The sequence below is a fragment of the Dendrobates tinctorius genome, unplaced genomic scaffold, assembly GCF_039654945.1.
Source record: "Dendrobates tinctorius isolate UK_male_01 unplaced genomic scaffold, ASM3965494v1 ptg000003l, whole genome shotgun sequence".
NCBI lineage: Eukaryota > Metazoa > Chordata > Amphibia > Anura > Dendrobatidae > Dendrobates > Dendrobates tinctorius.
The window spans coordinates 2822556-2849961 of NW_027361671.1; the positions used below are offsets into that span (position 1 = coordinate 2822556).

The 27406-nt window shown below is 44.8% G+C and overlaps 1 protein-coding gene across 2 annotated transcripts in view; it reads left to right on the forward strand.

Moving 5' to 3' along the window:
* The window catches only part of ZCCHC9 (zinc finger CCHC-type containing 9), a 30131-nt gene extending 15430 nt beyond the window's left edge, over positions 1 to 14701 (forward strand). For both annotated transcript variants that reach the window (XM_073581713.1, XM_073581630.1), the window contains one exon: positions 14157 to 14701. In XM_073581713.1, coding sequence (XP_073437814.1) covers positions 14157 to 14165 — 9 coding nt within the window. In that variant the 3' untranslated portion in view covers positions 14166 to 14701. The remainder of the gene's footprint in view (positions 1 to 14156) is intronic.
* The last annotated feature ends 12705 nt before the right edge of the window (positions 14702 to 27406 follow it).

The following is a 27406-nucleotide window of genomic DNA, read 5'->3' on the forward strand; positions in this document are numbered from 1 at the left end:
CTGCTGCGGGGGGGCTCCATCCCTGCAGGTCCCCGAATCCAAGATGGCAACGGGGACCTTCGGGGGGCCAGCAGGGAGCTGGCTTCCTCATGCCTGCAGAGCGCAGGCAAGGAGGAAGCCTGTGTAGTGCCTGTGACAGATCGCTGATCTGTCACAGTGATCTGTGATGTGACAGATCAGCGATCTGTCACAGGACAGTGATGTCCCACCTGGGACAATGTAATAAAGTTTAAAAAAAAAAGTGTAAAAATAATTTTAAAAAAATCGCTAAATAAATTAAAAAAAAAAAAAAAATTCCCTAATTCATTTTTTTGAAAAAAACAAAAGTACACATATTTGGTATCGCCGCGTCCGTAACGACCCGCCCTATAAAACTGTCCCATTAGTTAACCCCTTTGTGAACCCCTTTAAAAAATAAAAATAAAAAATGAAGCAAAAAATGATTTATCATACCGCCGAACAAAGTGCAATAACCAATAACGCACAATCAAAAAGACCCATATAAATATGCATGGTACCGCTGAAAACGTCATCTTGTCCCGCAAGAAACGAGCTGCCACACAGCATCATCAGTGAAAAAATAAAAAAGTTATAGCTCGCAGAATAAAGCGATGCAAAAATAATTATTTTTTATATAAAATTGTTTTCATTGCATAAAAGCGCCAAAACATTAAAAAAAATGACCTAAATGAGGTATCGCTGTAACCGTACTGACCCGAAGAATAAAACCGCTTTATCAATTTTACCGCACGCGGAATGGTCTAAACGCACACCCCAAAAGAAGTTCATGAAACGCTGGTTTTTGTTCATTCTGCGTCCCAAAAATCGGAATAAAAAGCGATCAAAAGATGTCACGTGCCTGAACATGATACCAATAAAAGCGTCAACTCGTCCCGCAAAAAATAAGACCTCACATGACTCAGTGGGTCAAAATATGGAAAAATTATAGCTCTCAATATGTGGTGATGCAAAAACTATTTTTACAATAAAAAGCGTCTTTTAGCGTGCGACAGCTGCCAAACATAAAAACCGCCATAAATAGTAAATCAAACCCCCAGTTATCACCCCCTTAGTTAGGGAAAAATAATAAAATAAAAAAAATGTGTTTATTTCCATTTCCCCGTTAGGGCTAGGGCTGAGATTAGGGTTAGGGGTGTGTTGGGGTTCGGGTTGGAGTTAGAATTGGGGGTTTCCACTGTTTGGGCACATCAGGTGCTCTCCAAATCCAACATGGCGTCTGATCTCAATTCCAGCCAATTCTGCGTTGAAAAAGTCAAATGGTGCTCCTTCCCTTCTAAGCTCTGCCATGCGCCCAAACAGTGTTTTACCCCCACATGTAGGGTATCGGCCTACTCAGGAAAAATTGCAAAACAACATTTGGAGTCCAATTTCTCCTGTTACCCTTAGAAAAATAAAAAATTGGGGGCAAAAATATCATTTTTGTGGAAAAAATACGATTTTTTTATTTTCACGCCCGGGCGTTATAAACTTCTGTGAAGCAATGGGGGGGTTCAAAGTGCTCACCACACATCTAGATAAGTTCCTTAGGGGGTCTAGTTTCCAAAATGGTGTCACTTATGGGGGTTTCCACTGTTTAGGTACATCAGGGGCTCTCCAAAAGCAACATGACACCCGCAGACCATTCCATCAAAGTCTGCATTCCAAAACGTCACTACTTCCCTTCCGAGCCCCGACGTGTGCCCATACAGTAGTTTTCTCCCACATATGAGGTATCAGTGTACTCAGGACAAATTGGACAACAACTTTTGGGGTCCAATTTCTCCTGGTACCCTTGGGAAAATAAAAAAAATTGGTGACTAAAAGATCATGTTTGTTTGAAAAAATATGATTTTTTTTTTTTTATTTTCACGCCCGGGCGTTATAAACTTCTGTGAAGCACTGGGGGGTTCAAAGTGCTCACCACACATCTAGATAAGTTCCTTGGGGGGTCTGTTTTCCAGAATGGTGTCAATTGTGGGGGGTTTCCACTGTTTTGGTACATCAGGGGTTTTCCAATCGCGACATGGTGTCCGATCTCAATTCCAGCCAAAAAAGTCAAATGGCGCTCAGGCGCTGCTTCCCTTCTGAGCTCTGCCATGCGCACAAATAATCGTTTACACCCACATATGGGGTATCAGCGTACTTGGGACAAATTGCACAATTACTTTTAGGGTCCTGTTACCCTTGGGAAAATAAAAATTGGGGGTGAAAAGATCATTTTTGTGGAAAAAATGATTTTTTTAATTGTACGGCTGTACGTTATAAACTTCTGTGAAGCCCTTGTTGGTTAAAAGTTCTCACCACATATCTAGATAAGTTCCTTGGGGGGGTCTAGTTTCCAAAATGGGGTCACTTGTGGGGGATTTCCACTGTTTTGGTACATCAGGGGCTCTCCAAACGTGACATGGCGTCCGATCTGAATTCTAGCCAATTTTGCATTGAAGAAGTCAAACGGCGCTCCTTCCCTTCCAAGCTCTGCCATGCGCCGAAACAGTGGTTCCCCCCCCACATATCAGGTATCAGCGTACTCAGGACAAACTGCACAATAACTTTTGCAGTCCAACTTCTCCTGTTACCCTTGGTAAAAATAAAAAAAAATTGAACCTGAAGTATTTTTTTTGTGAAAAGTTAAATGTTCGGTTTTTTTTTTTTTTAAATATTTAAAAAAATTCCAGTGAAGCACCTGAAGGGTTAATTTCTTGAATGTGGTTTTGAGCACCTTAAGGGGTGCAGTTTTTAGAATGGTGTCACTTTTGGGTATTTTCTGTCATATACGCCCCTGAAAGTGGCTTCAAATGTGATGTGGTCCGTAAAAATAAAATGGTGTTGCAAAAATGAGAAATCGCTGGTCAACTTTTAACCCTTAAAACTTCCTAAGAAAAAAAAATTTGGGTTCCAAAATTGTGCTGATGTAAAGTAAACATGTGGGAAATGTTACTTATCAAGTTTTTTGTGTGCCTGTATCTCTGTGATTTTAAGGGCATAAAAATTCGAAGTTGGAAAAATTGCGGAATTTTCAAAATTTTCGCCAAATTTCCGTTTTTTTCACAAATAAATGCAAGTTATATGAATGAAATTTTACCACTAACATGAAGTACAATATGTCACGAGAAAACATTGTCAGAATCGCCAGGATCCATGGAAGCGTTCCAGAGTTATTACCTCATAAAGGGACAGTGGTCAGAATTGTAAAAATTGGCCTGGTCATGAACGTGCAAACCACCCTTGGGGGTTAAGGGGTTAATGGTGTAAACAGGATATTAAATAAAACTTAGTTCTAACATGATTTTCTACCGGAAAAGAATAGGAACGTTTCTAATAAAAATATTAAATATTTTATATACTTTCGGGTGTATCCTTTTATTCCTTTCTGATATAGGTCATATTACATTGTTAGGTCCACATGTATGGAGCAGGCTCAGGTGCTGAGCACACACCATAGCAGGCAGATGCCTGTAACTACAGTGAACGGAGCGCATTCCGATCGCCGTAGTTTAACCACTTAGATGCAATTGTCAGTCTCTTGATGTGGTTTGTACTGATTGAAGAGGTATCTGAACTTTGAAACGCGTTGACACTTAAAAACGTTATTGACCAATATTGACTCCTGGATACTTCCACCTATGCACCGGAATATTCCAGTGCGCGCCGCGTGTGCACGGCGGTCCGGGGTGGCCGGTACAGGCGGGGGGGTCCCGGGCGGGAGGTGCCGCGCCAGAACCCTGCTGACCCGGACACTGGGAGGCCTTAAAAGACAGGAGGTGACGCTGCTGGAGTGCTTCTGAAGGCCCAGCAATGGAGACGACAGAAGCCCCCATAGAGCAGCAGGACAAGGTGCAGGAGCGCCCACAGAAACAGGCCACGGTGAAGCCTCATGCGAGTTGCCAGCAGAAGAAACAGAAACGTCCGAGCGAACAGAGCCACAGAAGTTCCTCCAGAATAAAGGACCCTCCTGCCTCCCTCCGTGATCCGGTACCTGCCTCATCTGCATGGGTAAGAGATCTCTGTGAATGTACCCTGATGCAGTATTTCCTTATGGTTTTTTTTTCGCAGGGGAGGAAAGCTATGGGAAAACAGAAGCACAGGGAATGTGCCCTCTGTAGTTGCCCCTTGCCAGACGGCCACCCTAAAAAGTTGTCAGCCATGCGTGCGACAAACGGTAGGGGTTGGATAGGGACGGGAGCCCAGGGGTAGATTGACAGGCCCTTACACTCTCCCCCGTCCATACAGGTAGCGGAAGAAACGCCGGACTTCACCACAAGCCTGAGGGAAATTATCAGGTCGGAAATGAAGAATCCCTTTTAGATAGGGCCTTCTAAAGGAAGAGAATGTAGTCCCTCAGGTTCGGAGTCCTCGGCCACCCCTAGGATCGATGACTCCTCAGATTCCCCAGCCTCCACTTCGTCTTCTTCAGAGGAAGACTCAAGCCGATTCTGCTTCCCCTTAGATCAAATGGATAGGCTGGTTAAAGCAATAAGGTCCACCATGGGGGTAGCAGACGCAAAACCAGAACTTTCCGCACAGGACGTGATGTTCGGGGGTCTAGATCCCAGAAAGCGCAGGGCCTTTCCATTAAATGACAAAGTCCAGAGCCTGATAGGGAATGGAAAAGACCTGAAAAAAGGGGCTCCTTGCCACCTGCCTTCAAGCGGAGGTACCCGTTCGATGATCCAGTGGTAAACAGATGAGATAAGGCCCCTAAGCTAGACGCGGCAATAGCCAAAGCCTCCAAAAAATCCTCCATACCATTCGATGACATGGCTTCCTTAAAAGACCCGCTGGATAAAATAGCGGATTCCTTTCTAAAGGGAACATGGGAGATGTCAGCAGGCGCTTTAAGACCAGCGATAGCTGCCACATGTACGGCCAGATCCATGATGGTCTGGCTAGATCAACTGGATTCCCAACTGAAGGACGGAGCCTCAAGAGCATCCATTTGAAAAACTCTACCAATCATCCAAAGTGCTGCCGCTTTTTTGGCTGATGCCTCTGCAGACTCTGCGAGAATGGCGGCTAGGACCGTGGGTTTATCTGACGCAGCACGAAGGGCTCTCTGGTTAAAATGCTGGCCAGGAGATATCCTGGCCAGGTCACGACTCTGCTCCATTCCATGCGAGGGGGAATATTTGTTTGGCCCCGTTTTGGATTTACTTTTGGAGAAAGCCGGGGATGATAAAAAGAAGTTACCCAGTCTGCCGAACCCTTCTTATAGACGTCCCTTTACTAGGAAAGGATATTTCCGTAGAAGGCCGTCCAGGGACCAGGGCAGATGGGATGACAAGAGAAGGAGAGGTACAGGTTACATGTTCGGAGGTGGGGGGCGCCAGGAAGGTCCAGCCCGTGACGCTAAAAAGCCGCCCCTATGACTAGCTGCTCCGGTAGGGGGGAGACTAGCTGCCTTCTACCCAGCCTGGTCTATGATTTCTAGTAGTAGCTGGATACTGGGGGTGATAGCTGCGGGTCTACGACCAGAATTCACCCGGGTCCCCCAAGATCGATTTAAGGTCACCCCGCTCAGGACTTCCACATCAGAACAAGCTGCCCTGGAGGCCGAGGTTCATGATCTTTGCCGCAGGAAGGTCCTAACTATGGTTCCAGAAGGAGAAAGGGGAAAAGGTTTCTACTCCCCTCTGTTCCTGATCCGCAAGCCAGACGGCTCCTTTAGGACTATAATAAAGCTTAAGTCCCTCAACGAATTCCTGGTCATACGCCCGTTTAAGATGGAGACAATTCATCAATAAAAATGCTGTTTAAAAATTGCTTTATGGTAGTGTTAGATTTAAAAGATGCTTACTACCATATACCCATTCATGCAGCTCATCAGCGCTTCCTCAGAGTGGCGGTTCAGTTAGATGGGTCAGTTCAGCATTTCCAATATGTGGCCCTCTCCTTTGGGGTGGCAGTCGCTCCCCGAGTATTTACTAAAGTGGTAGCGGAGGTTATGGCCCATCTACGTGAATCAGACATTCTAGTAGTTCCCTACTTGGATAACTTCCTGATTGTAGGGAAAACGGTGAAACATTGTATGGAACAGCTACAAAGGGCAATGTCTGCCTTAGAGCGGTTAGGTTGGCTGCTTAACATTAAAAAATCTCGGTTACAACCGGTGAGAGTCCAACAATTCTTGGGCTTGATCCTAGATTCTGAGAAACAGGAATGCCGTCTGCCTCCGGAGAAGCTTGTTCGCCTACACTATCAGGTCCTGAATGCTTCCAATAACCCTACCATGTCCCTCAGGAGAGCCATGTCCCTTCTGGGTTCTCTTGCATCCTGTATCCCGGCTGTCCAGTGGGCCCAGTTCCATTCAAGAACACTACAGGGCGAAGTTTTAGTACATCAAAGAATGCTCGGAGGTTACTTAGAGGGCCAGCTAACCTTGTCCCGGAACACAAGGGAGTCCCTAGAGTGGTGGCTAGACAAGGATAATTTATCCAGAGGGGTTCCCTGGGAGTATGACATATCCCGCATAATCACCACAGATGCTAGCCCTTCCGGTTGGGGAGCTCGTATGGGTGAGATTCTGGTCCAGGGCCTATGGGGAGCATCATCAGATAGAGATGTCATCTAACCTGAAAGAGTTGACAGCAGTAGAACAGGCAGCTAAGAGACTACTTGTGTATCTATAGGGCCATCATGTGCGGGTGTTCTCTGACAATCAGGTCACCGTGGCTTATATCAACCACCAAGGCGGGACTCGTTCCAAACCCCTGATGAATGTGGCAGAGCGGTTGTTCCAGCTAGCAGACCAGCATTTTCTATCTTTAACAGCGCTACATATAAAAGGGAAAGAAAATATCACAGCAGACTTCTTAAGGCGCAATCTACTAAGACAAGGAGAATGGTCCCTAAAAACTTCCATCTTCGACCTGATTGTACAAAAATGGGGACAACCAGAGATAGATCTCTTCGCTACCATGGAAAACAGAAAATTAAGGCAGTTCTGCTCCCTAAATCCCAGAGAGAACCCCCTGGCGGTAGATGCCTTTCTGATAAAGTGGGACTTCAGGCTAGCATACGCCTTCCCTCCCCTATCACTACTACCCCTGGTGATGAGAAAAATCAGGAGGGACAGAGCGAGGGTTATAGTTATCGCTCCATTTTGGCCCAGGGGGGCATGGTTCTCATGCCTCAGGACCATGTCGGTGTCCGAGCCTTGGGTCCTTCCGGACATCCCGGATCTCCTATCCCAGGGCCCAGTCTTCCATCCTCAGGTGGCTGGCCTACATCTGACGGCGTGGAGTTTGAACGGGCATTGCTAAGAGAAAAAGGCTTCTCCCCAGACCTGATTAACACTCTACTTAAAAGTAGAAAAATCATCACTACCAAAATCTGTCAGGATTTGGAAGAGATTCCTTCAGAACTCCGGAATAGTCGCTGAGGGTTCAGCACCTATAAACCAGATCTTAGAGTTTCTTCAGAAAGGTCTGGATATGCGGCTTTCCACTAGTACCCTTAAAGTACAGGTATCAGCCTTGGGGGCCCTCTTTAGCTGCAACATCGCGGGTAATTACTGGATCAGTAGATTCATTAAAGCAGCAGGTAGATCCAGGCCAATAGTGAAAGATAGGTTCATGCCGTGGGACTTAAACCTAGTCCTCACGGCTATGACAGAGGCTCCATTCGAACCTATTTCATCAGCTTCCATAAAAAACCTGTCCCTTAAAGTAGCCTTCCTGATAGCTCTAACCTCAGCTCGTAGGGTAAGCGACATCCTGGCATTATCTAGGCGTCCTCCTTATATACAGTTTAAGGACGATAGAGTAACACTCAGACCTGATCCGGCGTACTTACCGAAGGTAGTTTCTAGCTTACACAGGAAATAGTCCTTCCTTTCTTCCTCCCTAATCCAGCTGATGAGAAGGAAGAGAAACTACACACCCTAGATGTTAGGAGATGCCTCATAGAATATCTGGCAGTTACCGATCCCTGGAGAAAAGATAACGCCCTGTTTGTCTCCCATCAAGGCCCTAGGAAAGGTTGTAGAGTGTCAAAAAGCACACTAGCTAGGTGAATTAGAGAGGCGATTTCAATAGCATACACCTCAAAAGGCAGGTCGCCACCTGGGAAGCTGAGGGCGCATTCCACCAGAGCCATGGCGACCTCGTGGGCCGAGAGATCAGGAGTCTCCATCGACCAGATATGTAAGGCGGCTACTTGGTCCTCTCCGAGCACCTTTTTATAGTCATTATAGGCTAGACTTGGGTGCTTCCACAGACCTCTCTTTTGGTTTAAGGGTACTGCAGGCTGTAGTCCCTCCCTAAATAGTTATTACTCTCTGTAATTCTCTCAGGTGGTGCTGTCATGGATGACCGAATAAAGTAGTAGTTACTCACCGGTTAACGGTATTTTTCGGAGTCCATGACAGCACCTGTATATTCCCTCCCTTTAGTTTAAAATTTGGGTGTGCACTTCTTCCCCTTATAGGTAGATAAATTATGCTATTAACCATTGTGGTCCTCTTGTGCTCTGTAATCCAACTGATGCGTGGGAGAGGTGCCGCCTTTTTGTATCTGTAGGTTTCCTGTTCCTAAAGGGCGGATCCCCTCTCTCAGGTGGTGCTATCATGGACTCCGAAAAATACCGTTAAATGGTGAGTAACTACGACTTTTTTTTCTTAATTCACCACAACCATGCCAAAAAATTCAGTAAGAAGTAAATCTGTCATATCTACCCCAAACTAGTATCAATTAAACATTAATTTGCCACTCAAAAATAAGCCCTAACATGGCTGTCAACATAAAAATGAAAACGTTACAGGTATCTGCAAAATGGCAGCTAAATTAAGATTATTATATCTTAACAAATACCCCAATTTTTTTTCCCCTCAACTTAACCCCTGTATGGCGCATGTCGGGCTCCGCCACTGAGCCCACATCTTTTCTGGCACATGTCAGCTAATTTGAACTGCTACGGCAGTTAACCTGTTAAATGTCGTTGTCAATCTCTGACATCGGCATTTAACATGATCGCGCCCGCAGGAAGCGTCGTACTAATCTTGCCCATCGGCTCTCGTAGCAAGTGAGAATTTCTGAAGCCCTGCTCTGTGTAGGACAATTGTTCAGATGATCACAGCTTTTCTAGTCTCCCATGGAGACTATTGAAGCAAGTATGAAGTTAACCCCTTACCTACAAATGACGTAATATTCCGTCCATGTGACCATGGACCTAATTACCATGGACGGAATATTACGTCATCGCGATCAGCGGCGCCCACGTGGTGACCGCCGCTGATCGCGGCCGAGTGTCAGCTAATTATCATAGCTGACACCCGGCACAATGTGTCAGGGGCGGTCACGGACCGCCCCCGACACGTTAACCCCTTGCACACCGCGATCAAACACGATCGCGGTGTACCGGGGGTTAAAGGGAAGCATCGGCAGGGAGGGGGCTCCCTCTTTGCTTCCCTGAGCCCCCCACGGCAGCGCAATGTGCAGCGCTGCTGCGGGGGGCTCCTTTCCTGCAGGTCCCCGGATCCAATATGGCGACGGGGACCTCCGGGGGCCTGCAGGAAGCTGGCTTCCTCAGTGCCTGCAAAGCGCAGGCATGAGGAAGCCTGTGCAGTGCCTGTGACAGATCGCTGATCTGTCACAGTGATCTGTGATGTGACAGATCAGCGATCTGTCACAGGACAGTGATGTCCCCCCTGGGACATTGTAATGAAGTAAAAATAAAATAAAAAAAAAGTGTAAAAAAAAAATCGCCAAATAAATTAAAAAAAAAAAAAAATATATTCCCCAATAAATTCATTTTTTAGAAATAAAAAAAAAACAATAGTACACATATTTGGTATCGCCGCGTCCGTAACGACCCGCCGTATAAAACTGTCCCAATAGTTAACCCCTTAAGCGAACCCCTTAAAAAATAACCATACCGCCAAACAAAAAGTGCAATAACGCGCGATCAAAAAGACGCATATAAATATCCATGGTACCGCTGAAAACGTCATCTTGTCCCGCAAAAAACGAGCCACCATACAGCATCAGCGAAAAAATAGTTATAGCTCGCAGAATAAAGTGATGCAAAAATAATTATTTTTTATATAAAATTGTTTTCATTGCATAAAACCGACAAAACATAAAAAAAGACCTAACTGAGGTATCGCTGTAACCGTACTGACCCGAAGAATAAAACCGCCTTATAAATTTAACCGCACCCGGAACGGCGTAAACGCACCACCCAAAAGAAATTCATGAAACGCTGGTTTTTGTAAACTCTGCGTCCCAAAAAACGAAATAAAAAGCGATCAAAAAATGTCACATGCCCGAACATGATACCAATAAAAGCGTCAACTCGTCCCACAAAAAATAAGACCTCACATGACTCGGTGGGTCAAAATATGGAAAAATTATAGCTCTCAATATGTGGTGATGCAAAAACTATTTTTACAATAAAAAGCGTCTTTTAGCGTGCGACAGCTGTCAAACATAAAAACCGCCATAAATAGTAAATCAAACCCCCGTTATCACCACCTTAGTTAGGGAAAAATAATAAAATTAAAAAAATGTATTTATTTCCATTTTCCCGCTAGGGTTAGGGCTAGGGTTAGGGTTAGAATTGGGGGTTTCCACTATTTGCGCACATCAGGTGCTCTCCAAACGCAACATGGCATCTGATCTCAATTCCAGCCAATTCTGCGTTGAAAAAGTCAAATGGTGCTCCTTCCCTTCCAAGCTCTGCCATGCACCCAAACAGTGTTTTACCCCCTCATATGGTGTATCAGCCTACTCAGGACAATTTGCAAAACAACTTTTGGGGTCCTATTTCTCCTGTTGCCCTTAGGAAAATAAAAATAAAAATTTTGGGGCAAAAATATCATTTTTGTGGAAAAAAAAATTTTTTATTTTCACGCCTGGGCGTTATAAACTTCTGTGAAGCCCTTGGGGGTTCAAAGTTCTCACCACACATCTAGATAAGTTCCTTGGGGGGTCTAGTTTCCAAAATGGGGTCATTTGTGGGGGGTTTCCACTGTTTTGGTACATCAGGGGCTTTCCAAACGCGACATGGTGTCTGATCTCAATTCCAGCCAAAAAAGTCAAATGGCGCTGCTTGCCTTCCGAGCTCTGCCATGTGCCCAAATAGTCATTTACCCCCACATATGGGGTATCAGCGTACTCAGGACAAATTGCACAATAACTTTTAGGGTCCTGTTACCCTTGGGAAAATAAAAATTGGGGGTGAAAAGATCATTTTGTGGAAAAAATATGATTTTTTAATTGTACCGCTGTACATTATAAACTTCTGTGAAGCCCTTGTGGGTTCAAAGTTCTCACCACATATCTTGATAAGTTCCTTAGGGGGTCTAGTTTCAAAAATGGGGTCACTTGTGGGGGTTTCCACTGTTTAGGTACATCAGGGGCTCTCCAAACGCGACATGGCGTCCGATCAGAATTCCAGCCTATTTTGCATTGAAAAAGTCAAACGGCGCTCCTTCCTTTCTGAGCTCTGCCATGCGCCGAAACAGTGGTTCCTCCTCACATATCAGGTATCAGCGTGCTCAGGACAAATTGCGCAATAATTTTTTCAGTCCAATTTCTCCTGTTACACTTGGTAAAATAAAAAAAATTGAACCTGAAGTAACTTTTTTTGTGAAAAAAAGTTAAATGTTAATTTTTTTTTAAATATTCAAAAAATTCCTGTGACGCACCTGAAGGGTTAATAAACTCCTTGAATGTGGTTTTAAGCACCTTAAGGGGTGCAGTTTTTAGAATGGTGTCACTTTTGGGTATTTTCTATCATATAGACCCCTCAAAGTGGCTTCAAATGTGATGTGGTCCGTAAAAATAAAATGGTGTTGCAAAAATGAGAGATCGCTGGTCAACTTTTAACCCTTATATCTTACTAACAAATAAAAATTTTGGTTACAAAATTGTGCTGATGTAAAGTAAACATGTGGCAAATGTTACGTATTAACTTTTTTGTGTGCCATATCTCTGTGATTTAAGGGCATAAAAATTCAAAGTTGGAAAATTGCGGAATTTTCAAAATTTTCGCCAAATTTCTGTTTTTCTCATAAATAACGCAAGTTATATGAATGAAATTTTACCACTAACATGAAGTACAATATGTCTCGAGAAAACAATGTCAGAATCACCGGGATCCACGGAAGCGTTTCAGAGTTATGACCTCATAAAGGGACAGTGGTCAGAATTGTAAAAATTGGCCCGGTAGTTAACCTGCAAACCACCCTTGGTAGTGAAGGGGTTAAAAAAATAAATAAATAAAAAAACCTAAAAGTTTAAATCACCCCCCACATTCAAACTAAAAAAACAAAACACAAACATATTTGGTATTGCCGTGTTCAGAATCGCCTGATCTATCAATATAAAAAAAGAAACAACCATAATCGGTAAAAAGCGTAACGGGAAAGTCAGAACGCCAGAATTACGTTTTTTTTTTTAATCACCACAACATTGCATTAAAATAAAAACATCAGCTCGGCATGCAAAAAAAAAAAGCCCTCCCCCAACCCCAGAACACAAAAAATGGAGACGCTATGGTTCTCGGAAGATGGGGAAAAAAAATAACCAACTTTTTTTATATAATTATTTTTTTTTTTTTTTTTTTCCTCTACTTCAAATAAAAAAAGAAACTAGAAATGTTTGTATCTACACACTCATAATGACCTGGAGAATCACAGTGACAGGTCAGTTTTAGCATTTGGTGAACACGGCTAAAAACATTAAAAAAATTGTGGAATTGCACTTGGATTTTTTTTCCCCTGTTTTCAAGTACACTATATGGTTCAAAAGTACAACTCGTCCTGCAAAAAGCAAACCTTCACATGGCCATATTGATGGAAAAATAAGAGTTTCAGCTCTGGGAAGGAGGGGAGCGAAGAATATAAACGTAAACAAGATTTAATATTGTTAAATATCTCCACTATTGTATACTTGTAGTACCAGGTCATTTTAACAGCACAATGTAAAATCCTAGAAACAATTGCTGAATTGTTTTTTGACACAATTTCACTGCACTTGTGGTTTTCCATTTTAAGACTTGGTGAATTGTAAAATGAATGATAGCATTGAAGCCTAAACCCCGTCCTGCAAAAAGAAAAGAAAAATCCTCATACTGTTGTCAATAGAAAAAGCAGATTTATGCTTCTTGCAAAAAGGTGATTTAACAGCAAAAGTGCAAAAAAATAAAAATTGTCCCTGAAGGGGTTTAAGGCAAAACTATACAGCTTTCTATATAGCCTTTTTATAAGGTCTCCAACCATTTTGCTCCTACAGAATCTTTGTGAGCCCTTAATAAGTATTTCCACAGACAGACTGAAAGGAGAAGCTAGAGAAACCTTCACCCCCCCCCCCCCCCCTCTTAATTTTCCATGAAAAACTGGTCCTGCTTTATCCGCATAACCGGACTGGTTTTCTCAGAAGGAGACCGTCATCTGCACCTTCCATAAGAGATGGCAGCAGGCTGTGGAAGACGGCTGTGCACCGATCACACAGGCTGCTCCTCATGGGCTCTAGAAGGGGAAATCCGTTAAGCGGGTCAATGAATAATTCCGTGCTCTGCGGGGAGAGCCCTAATCTAAGAAGTAAGATTGTGCGGACGGAGAGCGGTTTGGTCCAGTTGCAGTGGAGTAAATGATGCAGTAGTGACCCTGACGGGTAGAAGGGCACCAGTTGTTGCAGCACTCGCTCATGGTAATCACTGAGCTACTCAATACTCAGTATATTAATTTATGTGTAATTGTAGATCGAAGTAGAAGCAGCCCAGTGCCACTTATATTGCGACTGAATTGTATATATCTCTTCTAATAGACAAAGCCAATTATTGATGGCAAAAGCACAAAATGATGGCATCCTTAGAAGAATGCAGGCTAAGTGAAATATATGGAATAAAATAATCGTCTCTCTGCCCTGTCCATTATTCTTGTGTTTTACACATGAGGGACATACTGTATTTCATAAGAGAATAATAAACGGCAAGTTGTAAGTCACTCGGAGGAAAGCTCTGGGGATTGTTCAGTTTCTTTGCAACCTACTTGTATAATTGCTTATATTGCAGCAATCCCTCTAAGTGTCAGATTTGGTACCATTCTTTAGGCTCAGGCCGGGGTCACACATATTAGTATTAATGTTGTATAACATGCCATTTATAGCACTTGGTGTTCTCTTTGCCAATTTTGTTCTATATTTTTTATTTTTTAGCCCAAATGACAGTCAGCAGGTGGTCGAGTGGTATGAGCGCAGATCATGAAGATGTTCCCGTACAGACAAAAGTGAAGCAAGCGTCAACTAAAGTGCCCAAAATTGTCACCTTCTGACACTTTATGAAAATATGGATCACAAGTGAACTGGAGACTGAAACCAAAGAGACCTGAAGGCTGTAAATATGGATAGTTGTGACATCTGATGTGACAGCACTGATGTCTGCAGGTTTCCTCCAGCACAATAGTATGTGGCTGCCAGTATGTGTGTGATTAGGATATGGAGTGTGTGCCCGGAGGGACATGGTGTCCAGGTCTGTGTACACCGCTGTATAAGTGCTATGGAAGGAGCATCGGCTTATGACATCTTGGACAACCGGCTACATGCAAGTGACCAGCAGAGGGGATTCATGCGACAGCCAAACAATCGTTTGTACACACAGGAACTTTTAGATTCTTTGAAAATTTTGCACAGCATCTTTTTCTCAAGATTTTTTTTGCTGAATTATCAACATCAAAAAAGTATTAAACCATTATCTTACACGGCTTTTCTTTGTTTCGTTTTCAGCTCCCATTTAATTTAAGTTTGGAAACAACAAGAATCCCCCCTCCCATATGCATTAAAAATGCACCACATACTTTATCAACGCATCTCCCATTAAAGGGAATGGCAAGGTTATTTATTACACATAGACTAAGGGTACCGTTACACTTAGCGATGCACCAGCGATCCTGACAACGATATGGATCGATGGTGCATCGCTAAGTGGTCCCTAGTGAGCTGCCACACAGGCAGATCTCACCAGCGACATAGCAGCGGTCGGGGGTCGTTACTTACCTGTCAGAAGCGGCGATCCTGACGTCCACGCGTTGCTCGTTGGCGCCAGCAGGAAGCGCCCGACGAGAAATGATCCAGGACGTTCTCGCGCGACCAGCGATGAGCAGCAGGGGAACCGGTCAGAGTAAGTATCAGACATGGCGATATCGCTAGCAATGTCGCTATAACGTCACAAAATCGGTGACGTTAGTGATATTGCTAGCGATATCGCTATGTGTAACTGGGGCTTAAGGCTATGTTCACGCTGCGGCTTTCTTATGTAAACTTTAAGCTGTGTGTTACAGTACCAGCCAAGGCTGAGATTTCAGAAATCTCATGCTCATTTTTTTTTTTCCAGACTGAATTGGAAAACTGCGTTTTTTAAAACTGCATGTCACTTCTTTCAGCGTTTTGCAGAGGTGCAAAATCTCAAGGAAGTTGCACTGTGTTTTTTGGGGGGCAAATGAGACAATAAAAACAACCCAAAAAAAAACCCACAGCAAATCCTGCTTTTTGAATGGGAAAAAAAATGGAGCAAAAATGTGTGAACATAGCTTTGAGATATGTGCAAACAAAGGGCCTGATTGATCAAAGCTTTTACACCAGTTTTCTTGCATAAAAAGCTTTGAAAAGTTGCATCATTTTTATGCAAGTCAGGGCTGTGCTAACATTTTGCGACACATTTGGTGTTCTCCAGTGTCATCCAGCTCTGACAAAGTGGGCAAGATGGAATTATGGCAACCACCACTTGTCAAATTCATGACCAACAGTGGCGTTCGCTTCGCCACAAATGTTCCTCTAGAAGAGATTGGAGTATGATTTCTAGTGAGGCACACAGAGGTGTATGCTACTTGTCTGACATTCCTGATTCATGAATCCAGACCGTCTGACTCCAGCACATCTCCTCAAGATCGGCATGAATAATCAGGCTCATTGTTTCTGAAGGAATGTTTAGAGCAGGTCCACTGCAAAACAGAAGTGTTTGAAAAATGGCTAAAAATCATTTTAAGGGCGGCTGCTATTTCTACTGTAAAAAAGCTTTGCTCATATGCTCAGTCTTTTGAGTTTTGTTTTCTGTCAGGTTTTGAAAAATTGCCTGTGGGGGAAAAAAAAAAACAAATTAAATTGTCACTTCTCTGTACTAGATCCTTTTCATGGAAATCTCCCCCCCCCCCCCTGCAAAACTGCTTCAGGAAAGAAAATCACAAAAACTCCCCAACGGAAGAGGCGTTCTGAAGTGTAAACCTGTAATGTTAATGTATATTCTTTTTACAAATGGCAATAAATAATAATAATAATAATCTTTATATAGCGCTAACATATTCCGCAGCGCTTTACAGTTTGCACACATTTCATCACTGTCCCCGATGGGGCTCACAATCTAAATTCCCTATCAGTATGTCTTTGGAGTGTGGGAGGAAACCGGAGTGCCCGGAGGAAACCCACGCAAACACGGGGAGAACATACAAACTCCTTGCAGATGTTGTCCTTGGTGGGGTTCGAACCCAGGACCCCAGCGCTGCAAGGCTGCAGCGCTAACCACTGAGCCACCGTGCTGCCCAACAACGTAAAACGTTCTCTTGATTTAAAAATGTTCTATTTTTTTTCTTGTGATTTCAAAATGTAAAATAACTGTCCATATGTTATGTGACCTGATTTTTGCCTCATATGGTGTCCTCCTAAGGCTTTGTTCACATAACCATATTTTCCATCTGAGTGCCATCCATGGAAAAAAAAACTGTCATCACATGAAGAACACTAGAAAAATGTCATTTGAGCAGTTCAAATGACCATTTCTTACTACAGTCCAAATGTCTCCGTGAAAAAAAACAATTGCAGCACATACTATTCTAAAGTATTTCGGATGAAGCTCAGCTAATTAAGTCTATGGGCGTGGAAAAAAAAAAATTCTTAGCTCGTATGGATCATTCGTTTAACATCATACTTTTACTGATACATTGCATTTTTCTTTATCGCCTTATTGGGGGACACAGATTACCATGGGTGTATGCTGCTGCTGCTAGGAGGCTGACACTATGCAAAAACGAGAAAATTGGCTCCTCCCCGGCAGTATACACCCACCGACAGATACCAAGTACCTCAGTTTGTGCTTAGTGTCTGTAGGAGGTGGACTGGGGTCTGCTCATCCGCAGTTAATAATCCCTTTTCTAGGTGTTACTCGAACTTTTTAACCCTTTCTCGTTTCAGGTTTTTCAGTCAGGAAACGGTGTAGCTATCTCCCTGATTTCCCATATCAGGCCACTGAGCGAGCAGTGTGGTGTCCCCACATCGCAACTCTCAGTACCGCAGGCAGGACTTTTCCCTATCACCATTCGGTGCTATGGGCTGATGACGGGTGGCCGGTCCATGCCAAAGCAACTCCTCACCCCTCTCCCGGGACAGGGCTGAGAGGAAGACAGTGGTAGCCATTAGGCTTTCCTTCACTCCCAGCAACAAAACGCCGTCTTCTGCATGACAAAGGGTAAGAGGACATCTCCCAGCGGCCTGACTGCTACACATGGCCCCTGCGGTCATCCTCTTCAGGGACGTCAGGTAAGAGTCTGATCGATCCCTTCAGCCCTGCATGTCCCTGAGCACCATTTGAATCTCCCGCCTCATCCTTCTCCACTGCAGCCGCGCTCATGCTGACAGCCACGCTCCCTTCTGTACAGAGACACACAGTGGTACCACATGGAGCGTTCTCCCATTATCTGCGGGGGTTTATCTTATCACAAGGGAGGGGGTTTTTTTCAGGCGCAGGCCCACCTTTATCTGCGCCACGGCCATCTCGGTGTAGAGATCCAGGCGTTCTGGACGTGCTTCCTCCTTCACTCTGGGCGCGCTTTGTTTTGTGCCCATTCTTTCCTATCACAGGTCGCCTTTTCCTTATTACCGCGCCCCTTCCCTGCCATTGCCCAATCACGTCCTGGCGCCAAGCTCCGCCCACCGAATTAACAGCAGCTTTCATCCTGCATTTTCTCTTGCTTCCTCGCTGCTTGGGGGACACTTCAGGGTCCTGCTGCTCATCAGATTCTCGGTAAACTCGGCGCTTTATTGCAAATTGGCTCTCCTCTGCAGTCCCTTTCTATTTAGTGCGGCCATAAGGCGTAGCCCACCTATGCTCAACCCTTCAACGGCACTTTCTTTCAAGCCCACCATTACTACGCCTGTGCACGCTGTAAAAAGTGGGCGTCAGCTCAGTCGTCTGCCTTCTGTCCGTCCTGCAGTCCTTCAGCTATGTCAGCCTCGCAGGAGCACACCGATTCCTGAGATGAGAGTACTCCCCTTCTCCCAGAGTGGGCCGTTGCAATGTCTCAGTCGATCTCAGATCTGACTAAAGTTTCTCAGTCCCTGGTCCAGGTCCTAGAACGTTTGCCTCAGCTATCTACAGCTACCAGTGCACCGACCGCCTCTCATGGTGAGTCGTCCGCACCTGACCGCGACCTTTAGAGGGACAGACCGAGAAGGATTTCAAGGAAGCGTGTTCTGTCTGGCTCGTCTTCCAGCTCACTAGGCCCATCTGCTTCACCCAGGTGCCCTTCTCCCCCTTCAGAGGACGACATTAGGTCAGACGACGATCCCCAATCGGGATCTAGCTCAGAAGCAGATAACATATCTAAAACACGGAATATGGTCGATAGTCTCCTTTCAGCTATCTTCCAAACCCTGGAAATTAAGCAGGACAAGCCCCCGCCTCAAGAATGTTCTGTTCCATTTAAACGATCAAGGCCTCCATACTGAACTTTTCCAAACCACAAAGAGTTTGACACTACACTAACCAAACATTGGGAGCACCCTGAGTAACGCTTCTCAGGCCACAGGTACTTAGATGTCCTGTTACCCCTTTGATGTAGATTTACTCACAAAATGGACCAAAGCCCCCGAAGTGGATCCTCCCGTCTCTCGCATAGCCTCTAAGACTGTTCTATCCCTCCCGGATGGGGCATCGCTTAAGGATCCAACAGACAGGCAAATAGAATCTCTAGCGAAATCAATTTTTGAGGCATCTTGCGCATCCCTCTGTCTGATTTTTGCGTGGCAAAAGTCATCTCGGCTTGGGCTAAAATTCTTCGCAGGGGCATCTTAGCGGCAGCTCCTCAGGACGAGTTGGCAGATCTCGCAGATCAAATTAATCATGCGGGTAAATAATAATCTTTATTTTTATATAGCGCTAACATATTCTGCAGCGCTTTACAGTTTGCACACATTATCATCACTGTCCCTGATGGGGTTCACAATCTAAATTCCCTATCAGTATGTCTTTGGAATGTGGGAGGAAACCCACGCAAACACGGGGAGAACATACAAACTCCTTGCAGATGTTGTCCTTGGTGCTGCCCTACTAAAAAGCTCCTTGGATGCGGCTGGGTGCGTAGCAAGGGCTAACAGCAACATAGTAGCTGTACGCCGTGTCCTTTTGCTAAAGTCATGGAATGCGGATACCACCTCAAGTCGCTTACCATTCTGCCATTCCATGGCTCTAGGCTCTTTGGAGCCAAGCTGGATCAAATAATATCCGACGCCACTGGTGGTAAAAGCACTTCTCTTCCCCAGTCTCGACCAAAACGCTTTTTTTTTTTTAACAGAAAGGGTTTCCGGACGTTTAGGCCTTTTCGTCCACACAGAGATCTACCCAGCAAGATCGGCCTTCCGCCTCTAGGGAGCGAGAGCAGAAAAAACCATCTTACAAACCCGCTCCCCACTGGAGATCTAGAGGACAATACCCCAGGTCTTCAGGCGCCCGTTCCGGTAGGTTTTCCTCAAAGTGATGGGTCACCCCCACCTGGAAGCTCTTCCAGGGTGGGAGGCAGACTTTCCTTTTTCATGGACGCTTGGCTGTCCGTTGTCGACGACGCTTGGGTCAGGGAAATCATCGCATCCGGATACAAGATCGAATTTGCTTCCCCGCCAAACAGGCGATTTTTCCTGTCTCGACCTCCACATTCCAGGTTTCTTTCAAGCCGTCTCCTCCCTTCTCGCCTCCGGAGTGATCGTTCCCGTTCCCCAAAACGAACGATTTTCAGGGTTCGACTCAAATATCTTCGTAGTCCCGAAGAAAGACTGTTCCCTTCGGCCAATCCTGGACCTCAAATTGCTCAATCGCCACGTGAAGATTCTCCACTTCAAAATGGAGTCTCTTAAGTCGGTAATAGCCTCAAGGGAACCCGGGACATTTGGGATGCCTATCTTCACATCCCTGTTTGTTTGCAACATCAGAAATATCTTCGTTTTGCGATTCAGGAAAATCGCTACCAGTTCACGGCGCTTCCCTTCGGCCTGACTTCCGCTCTCCGTGTTTTCACGAAGGTGATGGCGACAGTCATGGCCATCCTTCGCTCCAGGGGGATCCTTATCATCCTTATCTGGACGATCTCTTGATCAAGGGCTCGTCCCGTCAAGACTTCAGAGTCTCCAGATAACCCTGGATACTCTTTGCCGCCTCGGATGGATAGTCAACAGGGAAAAGTCCATTTTGAGCACCACTCAGCGTCTGACCTTTCTGGGCATGGAATTCGACACGAATCTAGCCCGTGTGTTTCTTCGGAGGGAAAAATTTGCGGCTCTTTCCAAGGGAATCCGAATCCTAAAGCATCCAACGCCCGTCCCCCTTCGATACTGCATGAAGGTCCTGGGGAAGATGGTAGCCTCCTTGGAAGCAGTGCCCTTCGCACAATTTCATCTTCGCCCCCTCCACCTGGCTCTTTCAGCCTGGGACAAGACCACGCGGTCTTTGGACCGCCCCATTCTCCTCCCTCTCAGAGTGAGGCAATCCCTGACTTGGTGGGCTATGCCATAGTCAGTCCTTCAAGGGAGGTCTCTTCTTCCGCTTCAGTAGCAAGTTATCACCACCGATGCCAGCCTTCTAGGATGGGGAGCGGTGTTCCATCAGAAAAGGGCCCAAGGACGCTGGAACCCACAGGAGGCTCTTCTCCCTATCAATCTTCTGGAGATCAGAGCAATCTTCCTGGCCCTTCTACATTGGCAGCCTCTCCTCGTCGGCAAGCCGGTCCGCATTCAGTCGGACAACGCCAAGGCTGTGGCATACATAAACCACCAGGGGGGCACACGCAGCAATCAAGTAATGGCAGAAGTGGCCAAGATACTGATGGATTTTTGGTTCTTACCGTAAAATCTCTTTCTTGGAACCTTCATTGGGGGACACGGCACCCTCCCTGTTTAAGTTGTACCGTGTTGGGCTTTGAGCTCCTTGTTGGGTTGGTACATATGTTTAAAGTTCCGTGGCTTCTCTGTTGTGAGTTCATTCTCCCCTTCAGCTTTGATGTCTGATGAACTCCCTCTGCTGGTGAAGAGAGGTAGTGAAATTGATTGGGATGGGAAGAACCTGTCATCTGAACAGGCGGAGTGTGATTGGACATCTGGAATTTCTGAGTGGATATAAGGCAGCCGACGCCCTGCAGGGCTGCTGGTGATCCTTTCTGCTCTGAGCTCTTGCATCCAGTTTTGTTCCTGTCTACTAAAAGCTAAGTTTTTGCCCTGCTAATATTCCATGAGATTTTGTCTGGTTTCCTTAGTGTTTGTATTCAGCCAGTCCTGGTTGGGACTGGCTGAATTCCATTTTTGTCTCTGATCAGTTGATCTCTTTGCTCTGTTTTCAGAATATACCTGAGTGCTGATATAGTGATTTTGAAGTCTAGCGACTTCAGGGCCTTTTTCCCTATCAGACGGTTGGGACATTTTTGGTAGGGTTTTTTGCGGATTGCAGCCAGCATCTTTTCTGTCCTATCTAGTTAGTTGGGCCCCATCGTTTGCTCAGCCTGTCTTTCTGTCTGTGCTTGTGTTTTCATCTGTTTTTCACCGACAATACATGTTGGGGGCTGTCTATTGCTTTGGCGTCTGCTCTGGGGCAGTTTAGATTTCCCCTTTCCTACTTTAGGCTTATGTAGTTCTCCGGCTGTAACGAGGGGTCTAGGGCACCGTAGGAACCCCCCACAGCTACTGTTAGTTGTGGTGTATAGGATCAGGGGTCTGCAATCCGATAGCTACCAACCTCTCCGGTTTTCTGGACTTAGCTTGTATTTTTGTTTTCTCCTCCGGTGACTCATTCATAACACTTCTCCTACTGCTTTCTCACCAACTGAGGTACTTGGTATCTGTCGGTGGGTGTATCCTGCCGGGGAGGAGCCAATTTTCTTGTTTTTGCATAGTGTCAGCCTCCTAGCAGCAGCAGCATACACCTATGGTAATCTGTGTCCCCCAATGAAGGCTCCAAGAAAGATTTTACTGTAAGAACCAAAAATCCATCTTTTTACAGGGCTTGTCCACTACTTGAACAACCACTTCTCAATTACTATATACCCCTTAGTAAAATAAAAACATACTACTCGAGGCTGTGTGCCCACGTTGCGTTTTTTTTAAGCATTTCTGCAGCGTTTGTGCCGGCTCAGACGCTGCAGAAACGCTTAAAAGAAGCTTCAAATTAAATTGCATGCGTGTTTGGCTTTTTGTGCCAATGCATGCGTTTTAAAACGCTCAGGAATCGCTTAGTGGCTAAAAACGCAGCATGCTCATTAATTTCCGCATTGCTGAGTGTTTTTAGCATTTTCCAATGTTCGGAAAAAAACGCGTCAAAAACGCGCATCTTTTGTGCAAAAAACGCAAGAAACGTGCGGAAATAAAACACGCGTTTTCTGGGAAGGGGATCAGTTTCCTGAGCGTTTAAAAACGCTAACTTGGGCACATCGCCTGAAGGTGTCGGGGCTCACTTGACATGGTCTGCAGCCAAACAGCAGCCAGTAATAGGCTGCTTTACTCTCTTCCTTTGGCCAAAAAGGAAGTAAGAGTTGCTGCTGTCTGGCTTCCTCCAGATGGCCGTTACATCTGAAAGAAGATGGAGTGAATCAGCTGCAGGGCTCATGTGCCATTGTTATGGGAGACCCAGTGCTGTCAACACTGGAGCGGTGCCAGCACCAGGGGTGATTTCCAGGATGTTGTCTGTTTCCTGAGTGCTTTTCCTATGGTTTTAGCCATCTGTGGTTTTTGTGTGAATATTTTTCCATGGTTTCTGTGACGTCATTTTTTTTTTATACAATTTTCCTGTTTTTTTTTGTTTTTTTTTCTATCAAATTGAATAAAGAAGAAACTGCCTGCATTCCTTTTAACACCAAAACAATGAAAAAATGCTTCAAAAATTCTGCAGGCGTTTTCTGGGAGCATTTCCCATTTGACTTGTAAGGCCGGCGTCTCACTAGCGATTAAATCGGACGAATGCAATGCGATAAAAAATCGCATTGCATTTGTCCCAATGTTATTCTATGGGGCAGCTCCCATCATCCGATTTTTTTTTTTTTTTTTTTTCTTCTTCTTGTCGGATCTTTTCCTCGGACCGAGACAATCGCAGCATGCTGCGATTGTCACCGGTCTTCGAATCAGACTCGCCAATGTCTATGGGTGCGATAAAAAATCGGATTACAGACAGACCACGTGTCACTTGCGAGAAAATCACAAGACTTCTTCAGGTCAACAGGAAATAGTATCAGGCATTGGCAGGAAGCTTTGGCATGCAAATTTCACTTGCACCATAAAAAAAAACAAAAAACAGGAAGAATGCCTCCACGGATTCCTCCAGCATGTCCACACAAGTGAATGTAGAAATGCTGATAGTTCTGGTCCAGGAGAGGCCAAAACTATGAGACCAGAGAGATCCCCACTATGCTGACCGGGCACGCAAGGAGGCAGCGTGGAGAAGAATCTGTTCCCAGATGTTCACTGGTTATGCGACCAGACCTCGGGAGGAGCAGGAGCAAATTAGTAAGTTAAATATTCCCCCCAAAATTTAAATGCACTGTAAAAAGTGGACACATAAAAAGGAAAATGTAATATGCTCTATGTAAGTTACAATATGTGGCCTCATATCATTCCGAAATTACTACGCCATTAATGTCTGCATATTATCCCAATCTAAATTACACATACCTGACTGGTGGCCCCATTAATATTTTCAGACAAATATTGCAATCCTTAGCTAATTGTTCATCCAACAAATGCAGTGCTCTCCTTGTTTTTTGGTCCCTATCTTAGCCAGTATATATCTTGTTTTTTTTTATTCAAAAAATAATAGATGTTCGAATCCATACATCATTACCACATGTTTTTCAACATTTTTGTTTAGAGTAGGTTGGTTAGAAGGTCCTTTGTAGTAGACCTGAACCCGTTACTCATTTTTGGAGTATTGGTGTAGAGCCATCAGAAATCGAATTCCTAGAAGATTAAATATGGTTGCCTAAGCATATTAAAACCGTTCATAACGTAGCCATATGTGTGGTCTTAAATCCTGTGTTTTGTTTTACATTGTAGTGACTGATGTGATGAGGAGTTGGCGCAGCTATAGGGACACATATAGGAGGGAGAGACAGCTGAGGGCCCGTAGTGGAGCGGTCGGAACCACCAAGAGGAAATACCTCTACTTCGACCGCCTACATTTCCTTGCTCCTGTGATGGATCTGAGACCGTAAGTGCAGGGTTTAATTTTTTCAAAATATTAATGTTCATTTTTTTTTTTTTTTTTTACATTGTAGGACCGAGTCAAACCTTACAGAGAGGGAGATGGGTTCCGACTCTGAGGTGGTGATAAATCCAGTGTCTGTTGCTGCAGGGTCAGGCCCATCTGCAGAACTTCCCAGAGCCACACCACCACCACCAAGATCACCACCAGAATCTGGTAGCCAGCACAAAATGATGACCAGGGCAACAGTAGCAGCCCCACTATGCCACTGGATACCTCTCCACAGCCTTCTGCCCTAACACGACGAGGCCGGCGCAGGAGAGGAGAGCAGCTTCGGGAACAAGGAGGCAGGTTGACCGAGGTGTCTTGGACTACTTGTCCACGCTGCTCATGATGATGGGAAGTAGGCTTATGGGTGCAGTCTGGCACAGTACTTGAGGGCAATTCCCTGTGGGTACAGGCTGCGTACCAGAGGGTTTCTACAAAATAGTTCTGGATGCCAGCACACCACCCAATAATCCCTGCACTGTTTCAATTTTTGGAAAGATGGCAGCTGTCGGTGGAAAATCAAATAGGCTGGTTGAACTTGAAGTGGCAAGTCCACCATCGTTGGAACCTCTTCCTCCTCCTCCTCCACCACGGGTGCCAACGCCTCAGCCTGCACACATACAGAATGTGGCTCCACATGTCCAATATATGGGACAGGGCACACATGCACAATATAGCCACTTTAACTAACCCAATGTTGGAGGGAGGCCCCAACATGGGTATGTTAGACATGGCCATATTGGGGGATATGGGCAATTTGGGCAGCCCTACCATCAGGACTACCCCCAGCAATTTCCTAATTATCCCTACCCAAACCCCCAAATTGATCCTGCCAGGATGCAACAGAGCCAAATGGCAGCACACAGGGGGACTGTGATTTGGCCCAGCAACCAAGGCCAAATGTCCAAGCAGGACCCCCACCTTCACCACCCCTAACCTACCATGACTTGTAGGTTTGCCTTTGGTACTCATTTTTTTTTTTTTATACAGTATGTATAATTTTTGGTCAGATTTTCACATCATAATGTGCTGCTAACATTATGCCATATGTTACTTATATGGTTATTTTCTTTTGGCATTACCAAAAGAAAAAACAAGTAATAAACTTGTTAATTCACAATGTGTGCTTGTTCATGTTCGGATATGTGCTGTAATGTGTAAGATACATCTAAAACACTAAACTAGTCATAAAAACACACAAAAGGGCAAGCAAAAAATCTTTATGAGAACACAACACAACCAAAACACTACATAGATAAGGCATCATCTTGCCAGGGAGTAGCACCCTGAGGTGTAAGAAAATAAGTAGGGAACTAGTGAACACATCACGTACTTTGAGTCCTGAGATTGGACGACGGGGTGAGATTACATGTGTCCTAGGCCTACACACATTGCCAGACTAAACTTCAGCATCATCATGTGAGGGGCAGTCATGAATTCATGTGAAGTTATGTAGGACCACACAGGCTTTAATAACTTTCCTTTATATTAGCTTCACTCAGCTGAATGGCGGACTGTAGGACCCTCCATTTAGCCGAAAGAATACCAAAGGCGCACTCCACCAGTCGCTGAGCACGTGATAGACGCAAGTTAATCATTTGACGCCGGTGGTCATGGTTTCTTCTTGGATATGGCCTCATAATATGTCGGCTCAATTGAAATGCCTCATCTGCTACAATAACATAAGGCAGCGGTTCAAGATTTGAGTCTGGAAGCTGGCGTGGCGGTGGTAGGTCCAGCTGATTATTACGCAGCCGCCGACCCATAATGGAAGAATTGACTGGAGTCTCCAGTTCTTCCATAGGCCCCAATATCTACAATTATAAACCTGTAGTGAGTGTCGACCAGGGCCAACAATACTACAGAAAAATATTGTTTATAATTATAGAATTAGGACCCTCAGTTCGGCAGCTTACGCACACGGATGTGCTTCCCATCTAGGGCTCCAATACATTGTGGAAACTGGTACGTGGCCTCAAATCCACGGGAGATACGCAACCAGTCTGCCATTTTGGGCTCCGGCATTACCACATGATGGAGTCTGAACCAGATTTCTGAGCATGTAGACCGAACAATGCCAGAGATTGTTGATTTCCCGATTAAAAATTCTAAATGCAGACCAGCATATGAAAGGCCAGTTGAAAGGAAGCTAAAAAAAAAAAATATACACATGAGTACACAGCCCAAAAAACAACAGATAAAGCTTAAATCAAATTTATAGTCTATCAATTCTAAAGTGTGCATGGTCAACATTAAATTATATGCCATGACTTGGTTCAGTAATACACAAGCATATAATGTATCTTGGGAAATGTGCTTGTAAATATATATTACATGCCAAAATTCTATAAGATTCAAGGTCTGGAAATGAAATATGCTGCTTCACACATCATCAACATATTGCTTTAAGACATACCGTAAGGTGAGGAGAAGCCACTCCTCTGCAGAAATTGCTTTGCTCATCCTTGTGTCCTGAAACGTGATCCCAGGGCGCACAATCTCCAGCAAATGATCAAAGGTAGCAAGGCTCATCCGACAATATTGAAAGAACTCCAGATGGCTACGCAGACATGTATAGAGATGGTGGAAAAGGCCTTTAGATATCCTGCACAACAAAAGCGGATAGACCCACATTCGTCTACGCCTCCTCGGACCGACAATCACAGGGTATGGCTCACCAAAACATCAGGATATAACCCAATAGAAAAGAACACGCTCAGTGGTGTGAAAAGTCAGCCTGTCTGTCATGTTTAGTACAAAGCAGAGATAACCAAATCCAAGCACTGACTCTATGGCAAAGGTAGCAGGCTCACACCTATTGGAGAGCCCATAAATATAGGGCGGGATGATGATTTAAATTAATTTCAGGCCTAAAAACCGTTATTTGTCCATTTTGCAAGCCTCCGAGAAAATATCGCCAGGC